This window comes from Perca flavescens, chromosome 6 (genome assembly GCF_004354835.1).
Source record: "Perca flavescens isolate YP-PL-M2 chromosome 6, PFLA_1.0, whole genome shotgun sequence".
Taxonomy (NCBI): Eukaryota; Metazoa; Chordata; class Actinopteri; order Perciformes; family Percidae; genus Perca; species Perca flavescens.
In genome coordinates, this window is record NC_041336.1 from 21,683,736 (window position 1) to 21,706,534 (window position 22,799).

Here is a 22,799-nt window from a genome sequence, read left to right on the forward strand (position 1 = left end):
CTACAACCTTCATGTTGATTGCATTCAGACTACATTGAAAGAGGTGACACATGCATGCAGGGCAGCCTTCCAGAATAAGTCTCTCAAATTCAAACCCAGCAGTCTGAGGAATGCTCCTGATGCTTCTCCAGTTTCAGATCAGATTTTAAGTCTGTGACCTTTGTATATATGCTATTCTTAACACGTGAATTGTTTCTAAATCAGACATGATGACATGACATGATGCTGCAGTTCGGTGGCTGCAGAACACATTGGGCTCGTATTAAAATTAGATTATCTCCTCTAAGTTGTACACCAAATCACAAAGTCAGACTGCAGAACTACAATCCTGGCAGTCTCTGGCTGTTTCAATCAAAGCTATTTCAATCAATCCTTTAAAGTGTTGAGAATAAGATGTGGGAGGCCAAGAGCTGGCTGACATGATGGTAACAAAGGACTTACTGTTGCACTGAGCTAGAGGGGGGTGGGGTGGGCTTCCCCCTGTGGATCCTCAAACATAGTGTATTTTCTTAAAGGAGACAATTAGCTCTTGATGAGGCAGCCCGTCTCTAGGAGCTGTTGATATCAGGGAGTCAGAGGTCACTGTTTGAAGCGGAAAGCCAGTGGCATGGACCTGCTCCTCCAGTGGGAAAACATTACCAGCTTTTTTTCTCATTTATGTGCTGAGGTTGAATCGGTACCAGATGCTGATAGGTTGTTAATTGTTAATATATTGGTGATATATTCGGTTCATAGTTCAAAGTGAGAAGATCATTTTGACCTTTGTTCATTTACAAATCATGTTTCTATATTTTACTGTGTTTCCACCATAAAAGAATAAGTCATAGTTCAAAAAGATGATGAAAAAGATGACTTTTTTTTGCCATTGGACAATATGTTGTAATATACTGTATATTCAGATTCAACACAAGTCTATCTGACTACAATAGAGTAGAACAGTAAGTGGTGGTTTGTGGTTCAGAATATTGACTTTACCACGGCTTGAGCTGATAATTAGTTGTTAATCAGTGGACATTTATTATTTATAGTTTATTTTGCCCTTTATCTCTCTAAAGTAATAGTCTGTAACATTTCCATGTATAAAATGTTAATTTTTAGCAACATTAACAGTGTAGCTCTAGGGATGACGATGCTTCCCTTTGGTCCAGACTGAAATTTTGTACTGACTTTCAAGGTCCCCAAAAGATGAATCTTAATGATTTTGGTGATCACCTGACCTTTCCTCTAGCGGCACCGTGAGTTTTTTTATTTGGTTAAATGTCTTGAACAACTAGAGAATGGATTGCCATGAAATTTGTACATACGTTTATTCCCCTCTCAGAGTGCATTGCATTAACTTTTGTGATCTCTTAACTTTTCATCTAGCGCCATCATCAAGTACATTTTTAATTTGTCTAATACTTGGTTAATGATCAGAGCAGTTCAAACCCAGCTTACTTTCTTACCTCAGTACAGCTGATAAATCACAGAATGAAGCTGGATCGTCAGTTTTCGGAGATCTAAGCATTCAATCCCCTCCCCTCCAATCCAACATTGTCAAGGTGTGGGGGGAGAGGGTTTCTGAGTTTTTAACCATCCAACAAGCACTTCTTATGGGGTATACACTTTCCCCTTTATTTATTTATTTTTTAATATGTATGCATTTTTCCATAAACACACTGCAGTAGTGATTCCATCATGAAAACTTACTGTATGTCTTTGCTACATTGTATGTTCTACACATGGTATATGAAAGGTTTCCCCAGTCTGTGATACACAAGAATTGTTAAATGGATACTTCACCGATTAGCATTAAGCTTTGTATCAGTAGAAACCCGGTAGTATTTTTGAATGACAGTGCTTCCCTCCCTCATGTCCGCCTGAAACGAGTTATCTGTATTGTGGGTCTGGAAAAAAGCCTCTGATGACGCAAAAATTGTCATTTAGCATCATCAGAGGCATTTTTGTCCAGAGGCTATGGACTACAGCCAGCTAGTTCCGTATGTTTTCAACACGCCCATAGGGGGTGGGACTGTCACTACCGATGCGAGTTGAGTGTCAGCAATCTTGAAGCTACCGCTCTCTCTTTTCAGCAGCAAACTTTTACAACAATTATGTGCATTCAAAGTACCGCACATGTGTACCACCGTGATACATTGGTACATATCGGAGAATATGCCGGAAACTTTGTTACAGACGTAATACTCGACACACTACGCGAGCTTCGCCTGCTACGGAGACCAGCACCTCAGCCTTTGGTGTCGCCCGATGCCGCTAGCCGGGGAAGGGGACGTCGACAGCGGTGTGCAGGAGTTCGAGATAGGTGGAAAGCTAACGCTAAGTGTCCGCTCATTAGACAACAAACTGGACTACATCCAACTTCAACGAAACTCCCAACGCGAGTTCAGAGACTGCTGTGTTTTTGTTTTTGTGGAAACATGGCTGAACAACAGTGTACTGTACTGTGTGTGTGTGTGTGTGTGTGTGTGTGTGTGTGTGTGTGCGTGCGTGCGTGCGTGCGTGCGTGCGTGCGTGCGTGCGTGTGTGTGTGTGTGAGTGGGTGGGTGGGTGTAATGATTGGGTCATGTGTAAATGTGTGGATGTTACGGGAGAGAGAGAGACAGAGAGAAGCTTCTGTATACAGGGGGATGTATGACTATTGCAGTACTATTTAATTTATTATTTTATAACATTACATTACTACATTATATAGATTGCGTGCTAATGCACTTTTTAAGTTAGTTTAACCCTTAATGGATGTGTTGGCTGTAAAACTGAATTGCCCCTTTAGGGACTAATAAAGTTATCTGAATCTGAATCTGCTAGCCTTCAGAGCAGATATAGATGCTGCTCTGTCGCCGGGTAAGACTCGTGGAGGTGTGCTGTGTTAACACAGACTGGTGCAGAAATTGGGTGCCTGTATCCAGCTACTGCTCACCGCTGGTGGAGTTTGTGACTGTTAAATGCCGACCATTCTACGCGATTTCACGGCTGTGTTTATACTCGGTGTTTAGCTACATCCAACCAAGGGCTAATGCTACCAATGCGTTAGCTGAACTTTACGGAGCCTATAATGTGTGTGCACTAAATGTAGCTTGTTTCGTATGTTGTTTTTATATATTTGAAATAGGGCTGGGCGATAAATCTGGGAGTTGTCTTTCATCCACATTTCTGGCTTTTCTCGGTCTAAAAGGCACCAACTTTGAAAACATTTTCACATTTCTACTACATAAATGACCCAATTTAATACATGTTCATCTTTCCAGTGGTGAAATATCCCTTTAAGTTTTACAACTCTGCCAGCAGCAAAAACTTGTGTTGAACAGATTAGAACACATATTTTTGACGCTTTCATTTTAAATGAGCTAGTCTACTTGGGTAAGCTGGTAGTAATGTGGTGTATTATAGTACAGTTATCAACCCTCTCTCTATCCAATCATGGAAAATGTAGAAAAACAATAACAGAAAAAGAAAAAATCAAATCCTCCCCACCCATGATCAAACATATCAACGACTCCACTTGAAGGAGAACAAATGAAATAGCACAGCCATTACCCTGACATTGTAAACAAACATGTCTGTTTCCTCCTCTGGATGCCATTAGGAATGTTTCAATGTTTGTTTTAGTCATTGAGCAAAATGTGTTCTTTCTTCCTCTTTATACTTACAATAGTATGCAAATCATAGCATTCATTTACAAGCCACCATTGTTCTCAGTCCAAACACAGCTTGTGTTTGTAAGTCTGTAATTGTGTGGTATATTCTGCTCTGTTTATCTAACCTCCACTCTTTCTAATCATGTAATATTTAGAATATATAGAGGTTACGTTGTCCGCTGGTTAAATCCCGTGGCTTTTGCAGAGAGTGCAAAGGCTGCTTTGAGGCCTTTATGGAATCCAGCTGGCTTGGTCCAGCATTTCCAAAGTTACACATTTATCTGAACCAGATCAGAGCCAAGTATAGTCCAGTCAGACACCCACTACAGCCTTGAGAACAGCAAGGATTTTTCGAGAACATGAACATATTTGTAAAGGTTAAACACTGGCATTATAAAGTTGTTTTCATTTCTGTATCTATTGTATACCTGCTGATACTAGTCTCACATCATGAGGGAGGTTCCTGGAATCTGCAATAAGACTCATTTTAAGTCTCCTGAATGGTGAAATTTGATCTAAATCAGTGAAGTTACACCATCCATTAAGCCTTTGATACAGCAGCTGGTAAATGGGAGACACACACACACACACACACACACACACACACACACACACACACACACACACACACACACACACACACACACACAAACAAATCCTGACTCCACCTATGGTAAAGTACTTTAACTCTCAAACACTCCACAGCAGGTGTGGCACATTTTAACGAGAGCCTCACCCTTGCTCTGTAATAACCAACCCCTGTTCATCATTGTCACAAAATACTACCCTCTGAATGTGGGTCAAACCTATTTTAGGACTATTATTTCTAAAAGAAGTTCTGTAAAATACAAAAATTATACATCTGCATTCCTACACTACATGACACTTCCAGACTTGGAAACATTTAGACTTACTAAACTTTTCTGCACCTATCTTTGGTCCAAATGTACCACACACAAACATACAAAGTAGCTAGATAAAACATTAGATGTGTAAAATAAAGCGTGCAATGGCAAGTGCATTCACTTACACACATCCAACTTCACTATGAAATACAGTATAAAGCATAGCTGTGTTAATGAGAGCAGTTTTTTGTCAAGTTCTTCCTGTCTTCTGCAGCAGCGCTCAGGAGCTTTATGCTGTGATCGAGTCTAACCACTACCAGGTGTGCGTGAAAAGGTTTTGGTGAAACTGGCACAGGGTCAAAACAGAGTGGAAGTTGGAGGGGTGCGAAAGAGGGGGAAACATCAAACGGCTTGAATCTGGTACCAGAGTGTTAGGCTAAGGTGTCTGAACTTGTTACGGTGCGATCATGCAGGGCTGTTGCCTGTTGAAATCTTGCCTCACGCAGACCCAGAATGCCCCCCCCTCCAAACTCAGCATTATTCAATTTTTTTCTTTGCCTTGTTTAGGAGGTGGTGGGTAGATGAACAGACTTATATGTGGGTCTTGTGAAGTCATAAATATTATCAAGATTTGGCTCTTAAATCTGGCAGATTGTACGGTTAGGCCATGGTCAATCAAGATGAAAGACAAATGAGGAGAGCTCTATGATTTCCAATCCATCATGGTGTCTGTACAAGCCCAGTGGGGCACAAAAAATCCTTCCAAGTATGAAATTCACTGTTTTGAAAGGCATCAAGGCTACACCCTGCAGTACACCCACAGCGGCATGCAAACCATACTGCAAAGGTATGTGTGGTCATGCACCGTGTAAAGAGAGTCCAAACCAGCCAGGTTTTGTTGCATATCTGAGCCAAGTTATTTTGTGTTTAACAATTGTTGTTCAGTGACTTTGTTCTGGGAATAAGCTTTAGGGAAATAAAAGGGTTTTGCAATACCCTAAACCTAATTGGCAGCAAAATCCATCCCCAGTTGTGACAATAAACTTTATTATTATCAAAGTAAATATAGCAGTGAGTTTCCCTAAGTTAACCTTACTGGAAATAACCTTATATTAAAGCACTTATATATTGTATTTAACTTAGAATAAGGAAAATAAGAAAAATACATAGCAAATTTGCAGCCTATAAAACGTGCATTTCTTTTTGTTATTTGCATATCTGTCAACGTATGTATGCAAATACAAGCGTATAGGAGCCAGTTAATATTTTGTGCTTTACTTTTTTGGGGTAACAGGTTGAAATACCAACAACACAATGTCATCACATTGACCAAAATTATGCAAGAGCTTTTTTTCTTCACATTTGTGCCTCCATAGATAAAGATCCAGCCATGCATAAATCTAACGTAAATCTAACCCCCTGCAGCGCAGAGACCAAGGTTCTTTCCTAAGGCTTTATTACACTGGCCTCCCGTTGGGATAGTTAAACCTGTTAACTCTACTTCACATGCACAGTAAAGCTTGGGGAAAAAATACCAGACAGAGACCTCTAGGGGTTAGGATGGTAAAGACACCCAGTTTACGCAGATCCACAATGAACTATAACCAAGGAATAATAACCTGCTAAAAGCTAGAATACATTTCATTTACCATTTTTGTTCAGGTTTTATAGAATCATTTCTCTTTCATTTTACTTACTGTAATGTCTCGTTCCCAGTCCCATATGTCAGTACTTTCCTTGTAAAGACTGCCAGGAATCTCTTACCTCTATCATCCTGGGAGACATGCAAACAATCACATGATAAAGCACTCACACACACACACGCACACACACTTGGAATACCTGCAAGAAAAAAAATGGAGAATCCCTGCCAGTGGATAAAATACAGTAATAATAATAATAATAATAATAATCAATGGTGTATATCAGAGTGTGTCAGTAGTGTGAGCAAGGCTGTTTTAGCCATTATTGTAGGAATTTAATCTAATGTAGCTGAGAATAGAAAGTGGCCAAGGTAAACCTCTCATTCTGTGTCTTGTCATGTTTGACAATGTCAGATTCATGCACTTAGTAGTAGATTGCATTAATCTGGAATTAGTCTTTGAATAACTCTCCCACTTATTGGAGTAACAAGAGGTACCATATATCCACCTTCATCAATTTCCTACAAAATACATGTTATAGAGACTCTCTTATCCCATGGCATGTGGTTCCTCCCTAAATAATGTGAGTGCTGGGGCTGGGGCACACCTCTTGCCATCCTCATACCACAAATATTTTTTCATTATTACTTCAAGGTATGTTTTGTTGACATTGTTTTTTATAGCTTTGGATCACAATCTTGGCTATGTCTCTGCCTTTCTTCCGTTGCACGCTCTGTGATATGATGGCTGGCTTTGGCTAAATAAGGCAAGAGAACACTTCACATTCTTTGTGCCAAAAGATGGCTCATCCTCTGTAGTGCTGTGAGCCAAAACACCTTTTTATCCTATGAGGAATCGAGGGTGCTGTAGGTTTGCCAGCCAATCTCTCTCCACCTTGACACACTCATGCTATAGGGATGCATGACTGGCTCTTAATGGTGGTTTTCAAAAATCTCTTAGTTTGATTCATATTGGGGCATGTTTGTGAAAGCCAGGTATGTCTCTCTTCAAAGTGGGCAGCAGTTGCCAGTAAAGCAGACCTTCCCCCGTCTCACTGTTCAATGAGGCAGTAATTTTCCCCTTTGTTTTGTACTGAAGATATGGGTCTATTTTTTTTAAATAGTCATTCTGGGAAGACATTGGTTAGGTTGTAACACTGAGAAACTAATAACTGAAGCACAAGCGTTAAATGTCTTCTTTTAAATGTAGCTGTGATTTGCAAGAGCAGATGTTTTTTTCTGTTCTTTTTCAGTTCAAGTTCTCCCTTTATATAAGAGAAATATGATTTTTTGTATAAAATATTTGCTAGCTGCTGCCCCCGCGACCTGACCCCGGATAAGCGGACGAAGGAGATGGAAGATGGAATATTTCCTAAATATTCTGTGACTCAAAAATAAGTTCATTTAGGAAACTCGTGCTATTGTAGACATTTAGTCGGAACTGTTTTTCCTCAACATAGCTGAACCCAACAATACAGGCCATGGTTAAATGAGCTCATTAAGGTTTATGCATGGTAGAAAGGCCTTGGTTTCCTCCACACAGTCAAACAGCACTGTTTGGCAAATGCCGTAGATACCCTCACACAGACAGATGAATGATGAGGAAGAGGCCCAGCGTATTACTGAAAAATGTAGACAAGGAGTATTGCAATATATGAGCCCATCTCTTGTTGATTTTCCCTGGGTAACATGAGATCACAAAGGGCACTCATATCTATCAAAGGGTTATTATTGCGTTTTGTCTCAGATTTGTGGAGTCACTCTGTATTTCCTTTCATCGTGATGTGGATTAATGTCTGCTGTGAGTGTGAGTGTGTCAGATTTTGATGGATTTGAGCTTTCCTCTCCGAGACAGGCTCGGTGTGGTACAGTGATCCTGGGTACTTACTGTATTTATTCGGATCAGTCGAAATATGTCAGACGTGCTATGAGGCCCAGTGACACTGGAGAAAAATGACAGTTGACCCTGTAAGATGACGGGGAGGTTGACATGCTTGAATATTTGAGATATTGATTAATTTTTCTTAGCACTGTACAGCAAATAAAAACAAGCATTGTGTTCTCTTTGATTTGGTAACTTTACAACGTGCCTCTGATGGCATTAGTGCTACATATTGAGGTGTTAAAATGTAGCTGTAGAAATCGCTTTTTCATGCCAGGAGTTACATGTTGAACAACAAGTGATTGTCTAATATCCACCATCAGTTTGCACAAGTCAGACTGCGAGAAGTTTAATCTAGGTCCACAAGAAAAAAAACAATTTTATTATGTCAATAGGTGGTTGTTGACTGTACTCATTTGACGTGCCAAGCTAATATTAAATCCCTTTCTGCCAGCGCTAACATGAGTGAGACATTTCTGATCTGAACAGCAAACACATTGGTCATTTGGCATTGTGAAGTAAGATTTTGAAGACAGGGCAGTCAGTCATGTTGATTGTGAATTTGTTCCAGTTGGGCAAACAGGTTGGCTCCAGAGGACAAAACATGTCTTTCGGTCCTTTGAGTGTCTGTGCCAAGCATGGATTATATTTTTGCTTTCAGTGACACCTCAGAATAAAGCAGTATCCAAACAAAACACCTCCTTGACAACAGAGATAATTAACAATTCAGGGTGAAACTGTCTCCTCTGATCCAGAAGAAACCAGTCAAGTTTTTCAATTTAGATTGAATTGGAATTATATCTCATGTTTGATATTTATAGTGCCAGATCTAAGTCTATCATAAGCACAAATATCATGCCTTTCTAATTACAGTATACTTTTCAAATAAGTCCATTGTATCTTGCCTCTTGGGTTGTCAATAATAGTGCTGACTGACCTTTCTCCAAGCTCTGCCACCTGTCAGCAGTCAGATCACACTTCACACCCAGCTCGTCAAAGCCAGTGCCAAGGTGCAACAATCTGACATGACTGAGCACTCATGCATCACCAGAAGAGTCTAACGTGTGTTTATGATCACAGATCACTACTGTGTTATTTGTGCCCCATTCTGTGTCCACCCATATCAATTAAAGCGGGACAGCGTTTTGATAAAGCTCATTCCGCATTCTTGTCCTCCATGGATTTTTTAGAAATCACTGCATGTAGACTTTGAAGGCCAGACCCAAAAGGGAAAGCTCACACACACACTATAAAAATCAACTCATGCGCTAGCTTGTTTGATGATTGTAGTGTAGGTAATGTTTGTGCCAGTCTGATTGTGGATTTGGATCAAAGATAATGGCCTGAAGTTCACAGAGCCAAGAAATGAGTAGTGTTTGAACATACTGTATTACACAGTACGTGAGAGAAAGAGTGCTTGGTCTTTTTTTTTCTCTTTCTGTCGTCATAACTCTGTGAGGATTGTTCATACTTGTAAAATCCTCTGCTTCATTTTCCTCATACAAACTTTATTTCTGGATAACTCAGAGCCCGGTTCTTACAGGTTTTCAGCTATTTCATTTTGTTCAGAAGCCAGTTAAGTAGCTTCTAGATGCTTTGAAATGTAGCAAATACTGCATGTTGCCTTTGTAGTCATATGTCTAGTTGCAACACATGCTTTTCTGTGAAAATCATGTATCTCCAAAATGTCAGGCTTTGTGACATTGGTTTTTATGGTGTATTTAACCTAAGAGGTAGGAGAAGTCTGTTGTGTCATGAAGGAACACTTACTCTTTCAACTTTTGTAGAAAAATTAGAAATTCCCAAATTTGAATATATGTTTTTTTCAGTGGACTTCTCTTTCCTGTCAAATATGTTTTAAGTGTCCATCTGTCTCTGACTGGTGGAAGTAATTACCTTGGGTCATTATGGGTTGGGTGCAACACTGATGACAGGGGGCTGCTCTTATTAGACTGGATGTCAGGTTGACCTAAACCACTGACAGACAGTCCTGACAGAGGTCCTCTTCTTCATCACTCAGGAGGAAACACATTTTACCCTGGCAGAAATTGGAAAAAAGAAAGAAAGAAAAGAAAGAAGAGACTGCAGTGGTTCCTATGCACAACCCCGGTGAAAAGGACTGTGAGATGGGAGAACTTTTTTACATCTCTTTTCTATTAAGTGCAGTCACAGTGTGGCCACTGGCCAGTATGGAAATAAGATGGTGTACTGTCACAGATGTGTGTGCTTCCACATCTGTCTGCTTCCTATTCCGAGAGCAGAATCTGAAATAGATGTGGTCTGAGCACAACTGTGTTTATTGGACAGCGTTTGCACTGGTGCATTTCCCCCACGTGTCAGGTTGTTAAGAATAGGAGGGCGCAGAGTAAGTCAGAGGCAGAGAGACAGCCAAGAGGAGTGAGAGAGAAAGAGGGGGATGAAGTAGGTTAGGCGAGAGTCACTGAGGTTGTTGTTGAGAATATTTTCCAACCCTACAAAAATCCCAATTAATTGCAGTACATGAAGTGAAACGTTTTTGATTTTAAGGATCATAAAGCATCAATTGAAAAAAACACTTGGCTTTGTGGATCTGTCTTTAATAGATTAAAAGATTTAAAAAAATCCCCAAATAAAAAAAGAGCTATATGTGCACACATGTGACAGTAGGAGAATATATTTCGACAAATTTCAAAATATTACTCTTTAAGCATCAGGTCCTGCATCTATGTGGCTGTTTTTACTGCAGTAAGAAAAGCTGTTTGGCTGAAGCAGCTGCCAAGCAACACCTAGGGAACGGCCTAGACCCAACCTCCTTCCAAACTTATATACAGAGATTGTTAGAGGAGCATTCACCTGCAGAATCACTGAAATAATACTAGCGACCAGCTTTACCTCTGTCAGCAGTTACCATAACTTGACTTTAAAGCAATACTAGGTAACTATGTTACAGCTGTTCTTGTCACCAACCCTTAACTAGACCCACTTCAGTTCTCGATCCCCTAGTTTATATATGTGTCAGGCTTTTGTCTGGACTGCTGAATGAGTACAGTAGTGAGGGTCACCCCACCTGGTAGCTAAGGAATGACTCATTAGACAGGCAGGCACTAATGAAAGATTTGTCTGTCCTCACATTGGCCTTGCTGTCATGTCCCTCTCCTCGTTTGGAATTCTGCAGATTCCACCCACGCTTTCCTCTACTGTTTCTCTTTGACAGCGCCAGATAGTGTCTTGACGGCTGGTTAGCGTACCTTTTTATTGAAGAGACTTACCAGGAGATAATTAGCCTGTGATGCCCTTTAAGTGCTCTGCAGAACATTTTCAATCTCTCAAGAAAAATGAAAACATGTATGAGGCTAAACAGTAGGTCTTTGCTCCAAACTATTTCCTCCAATCGACAAGACAAATGCCACTGCTGCCTTCCAGAAGAATTATTTTGACTGACAAAAACATAAACTTACAATGAAAGTCTTAAACACATCAATAAACACAACAATCCAATTTCCCCATTTCCACGGTGAGACAATGAGTGCTGTTGAGCTCTGCGGGTAGGTTTTGTGTTTATTGGAACTAAGCTGTGGCATGCCTTGGTATCAAATGTCTCTGCCAGGATAGAATGTCACAGCTCAGAAACTCGATCTCATCACTGTTCCCGTGAGATTTTGGACACCATGCTCTCTGCACAATGGGCAGAGGAAGTCCAGGTACAACATCCACGAAGGAAATCGAATCAAAATGAATTAGCGTTGTTTATTTGCATGTTAATAACACAGTTATTAACATAGTAGAAAGGATGTGTGTTCATACATATTTTATTGTGAACCTCATATAGAAATGATCTATATTAATGATCTATATTAAATGATGGCAAAACACAAAAAGGCAGCATGCATTTGACTGTAATTTTTGCAGTCCTGCACTGTTAACTCTTTTCTCATCACTAGATTAAGCCCAGATTTATTAGTTATTTTTGATGATTTTGATCTTGTCCCATGCCTTAGCTGTTTGTCTACTTAGAGACTTTCACGCTCTGTGGGTCCATCCAGGCCTTCCTGTGAGGCCTGCTCCCAATGACAAAGGCTTCTGTAGTCTGTGTGGCCTGACTCAGTTTTTCTCTAATCTAAACCATCATCTCCATATGTCTTCCATCACAACTTCCAAAGCATTTTAATAAACTCCAGGCAACAGGAACAAATTAATTAACGTCCTTATTCTTCTGTGCACTTTGTAAACTGCCTGTTTGCAGTGTGTACACTACACACACATATGCACACCCACACACATTGTCCATATAATTGTCTGCCACGTTGAATGTGATCTCATTCTTACCTGCATTCCTGCTTGATGATTTCCACCTGAGTGCTATAATCTGCTTTTATTGACCTATCATTCACCTTGTGTTTTTATTCCGGGGGGAAAAAAAAGATCATAAGAAGCCCCGGTCCACAAAGTAGCATGTTACGAGCCGATTCACATTTTGGGAGGTCCACCTTAATTACTTGTGTTTTCTCTTCATAAAAGTTGAAACAGTAGATTTCCCTTACAAAGTGAGAAAGGAGGAAAGGAAAAAATGAGAAGGAAGCACTGTTGATGTTGTTGTGCTGCTGTGTTTCGTGACTGCAGAGGGCCATTACACTTAATGTAAACTCAAAGGTTTCTCACGACAGAACCAGGGGACAAAAATGAAAGATGGGTCCCTTCATCCTTACACAGGATGGCAAGCAGTGATGTGGCGGTGCTGGCACACACGACACTGCGGTCTCCCAGATGGCTACAGTTTGTCTGAGCTCAGTCTGACCACTGTCACCTCTTGCAGAGTCTGTGGCCTATACTGACCAGTGGAACGGGCTCTGAGACTGGGCTAAATGCAGACATGGGCAGGGCGCTCCACTCTTAAAGTCCAGCTTTGACTAGACCAGAACTTTGCAGAACACACTGACCTTTATTTCTACAAGGCTACACAGAAACACATCCAACCCACAATCCACCTGTACTCTTCTGAAGTTTTCTTCTCACTCCCTATACTACTGATCTGAGCTTGGACAATGCTTGCGGGAGGCAGGAGACAGGGTGAGAGGAAAGGCAATTATCGTGGTATCATGACCAAAGTAAAGCTTTGGCATTAAGCAGGTCAAATGTTAATGATACTATACAACTTGTTAGCCTTTCTCTACCCTACGTCCTCTAAAGAAACTCTCAATGTTTTTGTTTTCTACTTATTTTAGCCATCTAGTTGCAACAGTAGGGTTAGGCTAAGTGGGCAATGTGGGCTATTTCCACCCAGCTTGTTAGCAAATGTTTCATGGTCTCATACCGTACTGTATTCTTTTCAATCTTATCATCCCTGCATCCCACATGAAAGCTGTTTATTTGATTGTGATTGTAAGTTTTATAGATAATCCCCAATACGATGCTTCTTGTCTGACAGCTCCACTTTTGAAAGCAAACAGTTTAATTTACAGCAGTGTGCGCAAGGTTGTCTGTCCTGCCCAGCGGGGTCTTTGTGGGTTTCCTGGCTGTGCTTTGGATGTGGTTTATGTGTTCCGCCTGCAGCGCGAAGCCTGAGCAGTGGTAGTCATCCTTTTCATTTTATGGCACTTTCTGGAAACAAAGGCATGCAAACAGATGAGTAGCTTAGCATGTTGCTGTAGACGTGTTTGCAGATGGAAAATGGGAAGGGTTAGTGGTTTTATCGGCAAACTTCTTTTTTTTTTCAAATAATTTGTTAGTTGTTTAGCATTGAGTGGTAGGGATGGGTCTTGGGTTGAGATTGGCATTCAGAGTTTAAAAAAAGTGACAAATGACTCATACAAAACGTCATTTCTGGAATGTGCTGGCATTGATACAAAGAATCCAAAGGTGTCTGAAGCAGCACATGACAAATTTGTTTCTAAAAGTTGTCTTCCCGGCAGAAGCACAACCATCCATGAAGTCCCGGCCTGTCTGAATGCACCAGGCCCCACAGCAGGTTTTCTCCCCGCTCTTCTCTCCGTGTAGTTAAGCACATTCCTGATGATTATAGAAATTCCGCTACTACTTTTATGATTGTTATAATTACGAGACCATTACATCCCTGTAGCTATTCCAGCTGAGAAAACGTGAAAACAGCTGCTCTCTATCCCTATGGTACATTAATGTAGGCATCAAAAACAACACTTTCACTCTGTTGAATCATTTCCCTGTCAAGTTCTTGTCAGTAAAAGCCTGAGGGGAATGTAAAGATGACAGGAAAAAACGGGCTGCTTGACCTCAGCTGCACTCATGCATTTTTTTTTTAACCGTCTTGTTTTGTTGTATGAAGAGCAATTGGCAACATGGTTAGCTGTCTCTTTAGTGTGAACTGCTATTGACATTAAAAGAGAATATCAATTATAAGGTCAGACAGTGGAGAGCTACATATGCCAAAACCATGTGTTATCTGTCATATCTTCCTTTGTTTCTTCTAGCCCTGGGTTTGCCTTGGCCCAATGACAAACCATTACAAATGTAGTGAGCCATTGAATTTGAAGTTTTAGGGTTTCAGGTGAATAGAGGCTATGAGAATTGGGGTTCACAAACATTTCCTCTGAATAAAAGTGTGCCTTGTTTTGTTTTTCCTGAAGAGGGAAATGCAGAAGGCCCATACTTTTGGGTGCATATTTGTGCCAAATGGTATGGAACTAATCTCCACTGAGCTATTTCTCATTAGAGATGGGCCTCTGGGCGGTTCATCGGTGTGTGGACTGCGGACAGGGAACGAACTCTCTGTCCTGCAGATGGGCTTCATTTAGTATTAGGCAGGAATAACTTTCTGACAGTTTTATTGAGGTGAATGGCAGTGGAACTGCATGGAAGAATTTTCTCTGCCATGCTGTTGCTGATTGACACACACACACACACACACACACACACACACACACACACACACACACACACACACACACACACACACAGACACAAATGAAACATGCTCATGGTATTTATTTAATCCCAGTGGCAGCCCAGGTGCTGATGCATCACTGCTGTGGTGCTGTGCTGTGATCTGGGGGGAATCACTGGTTGTTCAACAGTGCTGTGTGTGATTTATCTGTTGATTGATTAACTTTCAATGTCCGCAAGGAAGTGGAGATACGACTTTGAGAAGAAAAAGAGCTCGCTGATTCAAGACTTGGGTTGAAGTCGGACCACAAATCAAGTTTGCTTTGTATGGTGAAGGTGTGATGAGTAACCCAGAGTATCTTCTTCTGGTTTTCCGCTGCAGTGATCAGAGAGCTTTTCTGTTTAGAGATCCCTAATCTAATCTCTGAGTCATCTTCCTGAGGTACAGGGCAAAGGATGTGGCCCTATTCCTTTGAACAGGGGAAGGTGTAGTACTGTAGTTAAAAAGCTTTGGCAGCTTTTTACATGATATAGAATCATCCACAGATGTGAGCTCAGACTATATAAATCTGTATTACAGTAATTTATTTTAGATACATTGAAAAAGACTGACCAGAGCAATCACATTTCTGCATACAGTAAAAGGACTGGAAGCATTATAAGTAAATGGTGTTTTTTTGCTACTATTTCTACATTTTATAGCAATAAAACTGAATGTCATTTTATTGATTTATTATTATTTATTTATATCACTTTAACATTTGCTTTACCACAATGATGATGATTATAAAATAGATTTAGAAGTTTTAAAAAGGAGTGAATGCAATAAAAGAAAGATGCAACTACAAATATGTGTCAATTTTGAGAGGAGATTTAAAAGATGATGCTGACTTTGCAACCCTGCAATGCTCAGACTGGGAGTTCCACAGCTAGGGGGGCCAAAGCCTAAAAGGCCTGGTCACAGTTCCTTCCTGTTGTTTATAAAGACACAAATCACCAACATCGCACAGCTTCCCCCCCGTAATACCTCTGGACTTGTAGAGATTTATTCCTTGTGAATGTTAGTGCCAGTTGACTGGCTGGGACTCTGCTCATCATGCATTTGAGCCATGTACGGAGTGTACTGAGTGCACAAAACATTTGGAGCTCAGCTGCAATCGTACCAAATACCATCAGAGTCATAAATTAAAAACAAGACATCTTCTAAAGATAAGAAACTCTGCTGGAACTGGACTGTGAGGTGTTTGATTGCACCACACAACCTCATCAAATGGGAGCCTTTAAACCACATATGGCCCACTCCCAGGTTGTCTGCATTACAGATACATCTCCAATGTCTTGTCTGTCTGAAGAGTGAATTACACCAATACTATATGTGGTAATAAGTGTGTAGAGTTACACTACTGTGGACAACTTTACCCTGTGATGACATATGGCAGCAAGTTTTAACCCAGGAATTTAAACCAAAGTTTGACTCATATTTAGCATTATTAAGATAGATTGAGAGATTCTCTCTGAAATTATCTTTTTTCACACAGGGGTTGGATTGTCTGATGTTGCATGAGAGTTGTCTCAGTGGGCCTCCATATACAAGCTGTGAATGCTGTGTGTCACTGGAAATGCACCCAAAGACATCATACCACAAGTACTCGCATGTGTTTTGCCCACAGGACTGGCAACACACACCCTGTTTATGCCTTTGTTTCTCTTTTTTTCTTAGTTCATCAGCTGAAGAAACAATAATGAATAGAGGCCTGCAGTTGCTCTGAATCACACACTCATCGATGTTCTTTCTCACACTTTAGAATAGAATCAGTGGCAGCTGTTTGTGAAGACAAGGAGCTCATAGGCACAACTCATTTGTGTGTGTGTGCGCTTATTTGCGTCTCTCAGTTGCATGTTTGGGTATTCAACTTCTAACTAAAACTCACTGATGCACCAACAGTGATAAGCCTTGCCTGTCTGATCAGGACTACCACTGCTGCAGTGGTGCAACAAACAGACTAGAGCCACATTGCAAAGTGTGTGTGTGTGTTTGTGTGTGTGTGTGAGTGTGTGTGTGTGTGTGTGTGTGTGTGAGACAGACAGAGAGAGAGAGAGAAAGAAACTGCCTCACTGTGTTCATTTGGTTTGTGTACATGCCAGTCTCCTGTCAGATCTTTGCTGACTATATCATCATGCCTTCAAGCAAGATAGTATCTGTCCAAGGCAAACAAAAATGACATTTAGCATCCCAATAAAAAGCAATGAATTAAAAGAACATACAGAGACAGAAGCTGAAAGAGTACTAAACTGTACAGCACTGCACTGCACTGTACTGTATGCTGCTGTATCTGCAGCAGCAGGTTTTGCTGAGTCAGAGAGAGTTCACACAGCAGTGATGAGTGAGCTACAAGGATTGAGCTCAACGCTGCCACTCCACGGCAGACTGCAGACTACACACACAGGGTGAAGGATTGTCAAAGTACTTGTGATGAGATGTCCGCCTCCATCACAAGCATCTGTCATCCATCATATCTTCTCTTTTAGTACTCTGTGGTGTTTCCATAACTGATTAATGGGTGCATTGTTTCTTAGCCATTGTGGTGGCTATTGGCTTAAGTTTCTGCTTGACTTTGTATTATGGGAAGCTACAGATATGGCTTTGTCAGCAGGAAACATCCACTGTTCACTAACTCTCCACAGATGTGCTCTGAGTTACTCCTACTGTGCTTTTGCTATCCCTGTTCCTCTTGCAGGACATTTTTCACATTTAGCTACTCAGGTTAATTGCTGCCAATGATGTGTGTAGACAGGCAATTTATTTTTTCAAGAGAAGTCACGATGATTCTAATCTCTTGTCCATTTCATTCATTCACTTTTTGCATGACAACATAATAGAACGATACCAACCACGTGTGTGACTGTCAGCTGATTTTTCCACTTGTTTCCTTTTTACTTTTATAGAAAAACTCTACAATTCAACTGGACGGGAGCTGCGGAGAGCCCTCTTTTCCCTCAAGCAGATTTTTCAGGTAATTATTTCTCTCTCTTAGTTTTTGCTGGATTCTAAAAAAATATCTTTTTAAAATCTCCAGCTCACAACATGCAGTGAATTCCACTGCGTTTCATGTTTTAATAGGCATTTTTTTCAAGAATGCAGCATTTGTCAGCATGTTAAGTATCTTCTGCCATGCTCTGGCTACATACACACAATAGCATGCAAGAACTATATGTAGTGTGCACATATGCATCAGTGCACAGATGCACACACACACACACTCTTACACAGCATTGTTTTCTTGAGCTGCTGAAAGTCTGCCTTCGTGGCAGCTGTGGAGTGTTCAGGTCTGGTCATACTTCACACACTGGGCTGGGCTGGGCTGGCCTGGCGGGCAGTCGGCCATAGAGGGGGAGGGTTAACCCACAGTTAGATGGAAAAGAGAGCAACAGACATTGATGCAGGCCCAGAATAGATTAGAATACCTCACTTTATACACTATGAATGGCTTTGTGGGGCTTCTGCTGTAGAGAATGTTGATTATTCTTGTTGTGGAATAAAATATCCACCTGGCCTGATATTAGTAGGCCTATAACTTATCAGTATTATCAATACTGCATTGCAGTAGTGCAGTGTACATGTGTGAGTCTTAAATAACAGAGTCATCGACAGGTGTGAGAGATGCAGGTGGTTTTGTCACCAAGGAGAAAATGTGGGATGCAGTGGGGAGGCCAAAGCAACAGGAATTTGAACACACTGTAAGCAGATTGTGTTGCTCATTGCACTTGTAGTAGCTATAACTAAATGTAAAAAAGTAGATTATAGATATGTTTATTCAGCTGAAGATTTTGTAAAAGCTAAATTGAGAAATGTGCTCATGCGCTCTGGCGAATGCTACATCGCATAAAGAAGTCTAAGTACCTGTTCTGGTTTTTTTTGCATTACATTTTCTGCTTTAAGTATGACAAGTAATTTGTCCACTCTGTGCATAAGACATTATGTATAATTTGTGAACATTAAGATCAGCATAAATCATCTCAGCAGTTCCTGCTGTTGTTTTGGGGGTTGATTTATTTCTTTATCATGTAAACCTTTTCTAAGTAATTGGAAATAGTTGTGTGAGCTATTAAACAAAAGGTCCCAGATCATTATTTCTCTGCACGCGCTTTTATTCTTAGTCTATGATTTGCAGCCAACGTTCATGCACTCAAAGGGTTTACATCACTCTGAGGACAATTATGTGGTGGAAGGTGGAACTAAATCCATCAAATGTAATTGTTTAAAATGCATACCAATGTAGTCTCTGGCTCTGTCTATGATGTGTGACAGCTCTTGAATATTCCCCTCTTTCTCATTGACCTCTTTCCAGGATGACAAAGACCTGGTGCACGAGTTTGTTGTGGCGGAAGGACTGACGTGTTTGATAAAAGTGGGCGCTGAAGCCGACCAGAACTACCAGAATTACATCCTCAGGGGTACGTCCACTGCAGAACAGCAACTTTTCACCAGTAAACTCACAGCGTACTTTCCTCCTCCACTCCACCTTCTCACACCTCAATTTACAACACATGCTAATCGAGGATGTTATTAATCAATCCTGTAACACTTTTCTTTCCATAAACCTATCCAGAACCACATGTGTTTACATACGCCATGTAAATTGATGATTGTGCTTGATGACCTTCTCACACTCACACACCTAAGGCGTATAAACAAACTGAAATGTGTGCCACAGATAATGTTGAAGTAAGCCAAGTTTAGCAGCTGGTTAATTTATCTGTCCCATATCGGTAAGGTGAAAGATCATGTGTGTTAAGGTCGGGGAGGGGCAGTGCGTTCAGGGATACTACAGGAACAAGGGATTCATAGCACTCGTTGCAAGGTCACTAGCATTTAACAGCCTGCTGTGAGGGGGCAGGTCACACATGCTTAAGTGGCTAATAAAAGTTCTGGCAGGATATTGCAGATCATAAAACTAATTTCCCCTCCTTTTTTTCTCTTTGCTTTCTTTCATTTTCATCTTTTCATGAAAATGTGTTGCATTTCTATTTATTCAACCTGAGCCAGTACGTCATTAGTTAATTGGGTTTTTTGTACGTACAGTACAAAATGTAAACGTAGACACAAACGCATAAGCTTGAATCCTTTTGTGGTAAAAGGTTCCATTTAAGACTACAATTTATTTGGCATTGGGCAGTAATATTTCTTCGTTAACCCTTGCTAAAAGTAGACACAGTGTACTTGACCCTCATAATTTTGGGTGCATATTTCAATCAGTTGTTACCTTGCTCATGTTAATTTAATTAGATGCTGCCTGTTCGTAAATGCTTGCTCTCTAATTTCCCCCCTGGGCAAGTTGTAAACATGAATATGACCCCCACCAGGACTCTAGAGGCTCTGATGTTTAATGTTTGATGCTTTATCTGAACTTGGCCTGGTCCCTCACTCAGACAGATAAATCACACGGGGTAAATGGCCAAAACAAGTCAGAGGATGAGAACGATAGAGTTTTGGAAACTTCAGAGTTACCACATGTAAGAGTTGTTACAGTAGTGTCATTGTGCTGTGAATGATGAGACCACTTCTCATATTGTTTCACTCCTCCTTATTGTGCTGTCCTTTTTTTCCCTTTACCTCCCAGAGAATTCAGATAAAACATCTTTGTCAGTGCGGTTCTTTGGGACTTTCTTTATTCTTTTATGTGCTAATTTATCCCTCCATCTCTGCAGACTGCGCAGTTTCCCCTCATGTATCTCTACATCAAACCAAACTACCAATCTCCCAAAAGCCCTTTTCACTTGTTTCAACTCCTGACCTAATTTCTCCTGACCAGCTGAGGATATGTGAAGTGTAGCAGATCACGCTCCCTTGTGAGCCATGTGTTGGAGAACACAAGTCGAGCATGTGCTGGAACGCAGATGCACAGGTCAGAAATGTATATAGATCTGGCTGCTTTAGTGTTGATGACTTCCAAGAGGAGCTATGTCATAAGGATTCCCAGGAGGCGAGTAAATTAGATGCCTGAAACCTTCACACGTGCAGAGAAAGACAGCGAGAGAACCAACAACAGTAATTGCTTTTGGTATAAAGCATTGATCACTTCTAAAGTGGGTTTCTTTTACTGTAATGTCTTTCAAGTTGAGGCCAGTTAAAAAAAAAAGGAGAAATAGGAATGCAGCCTTGAACCCATCTGTCTGGTGTGCATTAAAAACCACCCCGACAAAACAATCTTGCTCTCTTTTGTGGATAAAAATCAATCTTTTGGTTCATTTGTAGATGAAAAAGGCCCGTCACACGTGCACACCATTCTGCATGCATTTTACAAGAGCAGGTTCCCAGCTTTAGCTCTCTGGAACATTGCCGTCATTGTAAATGGTAGTTCTTGAAGCTCTCTCAGCAATCTACACCATCTCACTTTTTTTTTTCTCCTCACTTTTTCATTCCATCTTCTCAAAGCCCTGGAGGTGTCTGTGGCCCGTTAGTGCTCCCTCAGTGATGTGGGTATTTTCTGGCTGGGGTCTGGCCCCCTCTCCGGGCCCCTCACACCTGGCTCGGAGGGCTTCCAGACCTGGACTTAGCTCCTTGGAGGCGTGCGTTTTTGGCCCAAGGGAAAGCTTGTATGCCTTTATCACACCATCAGTGGGAAAGGGTGTGAGGTGAAATCAGAGGTGCCTATGCATCTGGTCCTCCTGTAATCCTCCACTCAGTGCTGCAAACACACAGGGGCCAAAAAGGTAATAAAGTTCTCATTAGAGATATTCATTCATTTTGAAATAAGCATGGTCATTGGTCATTTTAGAAATTAAATAAACACAGATGCAATGTTTAATTCAACACAGAAGAGTAATAAGCTTTCCAAAATAGTTGTTGAAGTCATAAATCTTTACTTAAAAGCTGAGCAAAGGTTCCGTACCGACAAGCAATGTTGTTTCTCAAACTGCAGAGGTCTCATGGGGTTGTAAAATGTTATTTCTCTTTTTAAAAATGTACATACCATTTATCTATATACTTTAAGATGCTCTCAAAATCTTTGACCCTCAATCTTCATCTCAAGTTTTGAAAAAAAAGAAAATGCCTTTCAGCCAGGCTAACAGCAAGGAAATAAATAAATACAAAGGTTGTCACAGTAAAACATCACTGTTGACAGCATTGTAAGCTGCTCCAACAGCCCCTAAATGAAAGCAGATTGAGCAAAAGGTCAAAGAAATTTCTGCACTAAGCTCAGACTTTTTCACCGTGGTAAGAAAACGATTCCAACAGTACTTATTATCATGAGCAAAACCGGGAGATGAGGTGGAAGAACAAATACAAATAGTTTTTTTCCTGGATCATTGTTCCACTTGTAGTATTTAGAAAAAGAGCACTAACAAAAGTAACAACTGTGTTTTAATTGGTAACTGTAAAATGGAAGCAGCAGAGAGAGAGAGAGAGAGAGCGCAGATTAAAGAGGAACCAATTATGCTCAACTTGAAGCAATTATTCCCTGCTTTGAAATGTTCACTGTTGACATTCATCACCATAATAAGCTTTGTTTTTAGCAACACTTTCTCTGTTTGCACTTGTTAAAGGCCATGCAGTTTCTGTCTGCACACTGTTGTTTACAAAATACCAGCCAAAGTCTCTGTGGAATCAAATTGGGTGTGAAGCTAAAGTTTTTGATTTAGTAGTCTAAGGAAACCTTTATATATATATATATATATATATATATATATATATATATATATATATATATATATATATATATATATATATATATATACCTTTAGAAGCAGTCTTGGATAATTTTCTTTGTAAAGCACATTCTTAAACATTACATAATTTACTTTCATAGCCAGAAAGCCATATCTCATCACATGCTGTATTATGCTGTATATACATGGGCTTACATGCCATAAATTATATGTGTGAATTTATAGTTTCCACAAATATGTGAGTTGTGCTGTGAAAGGTCCAAAAGTGTTACTCTTTCAAATACATCATG

At 40.5% G+C, this 22,799-nt stretch overlaps 1 protein-coding gene across 3 annotated transcripts in view; it reads left to right on the forward strand.

Annotated features, from left to right (window-relative positions):
- Window positions 1-22,799, forward strand: part of fhod3b (formin homology 2 domain containing 3b) — a 96,811-nt gene that overhangs the window by 36,398 nt on the left and 37,614 nt on the right. For all 3 annotated transcript variants that reach the window (XM_028580181.1, XM_028580182.1, XM_028580183.1), the window contains exons 4-5: window positions 17,785-17,852; window positions 19,188-19,293. In XM_028580181.1, coding sequence (XP_028435982.1) covers window positions 17,785-17,852; window positions 19,188-19,293 — 174 coding nt within the window. The remainder of the gene's footprint in view (window positions 1-17,784; window positions 17,853-19,187; window positions 19,294-22,799) is intronic.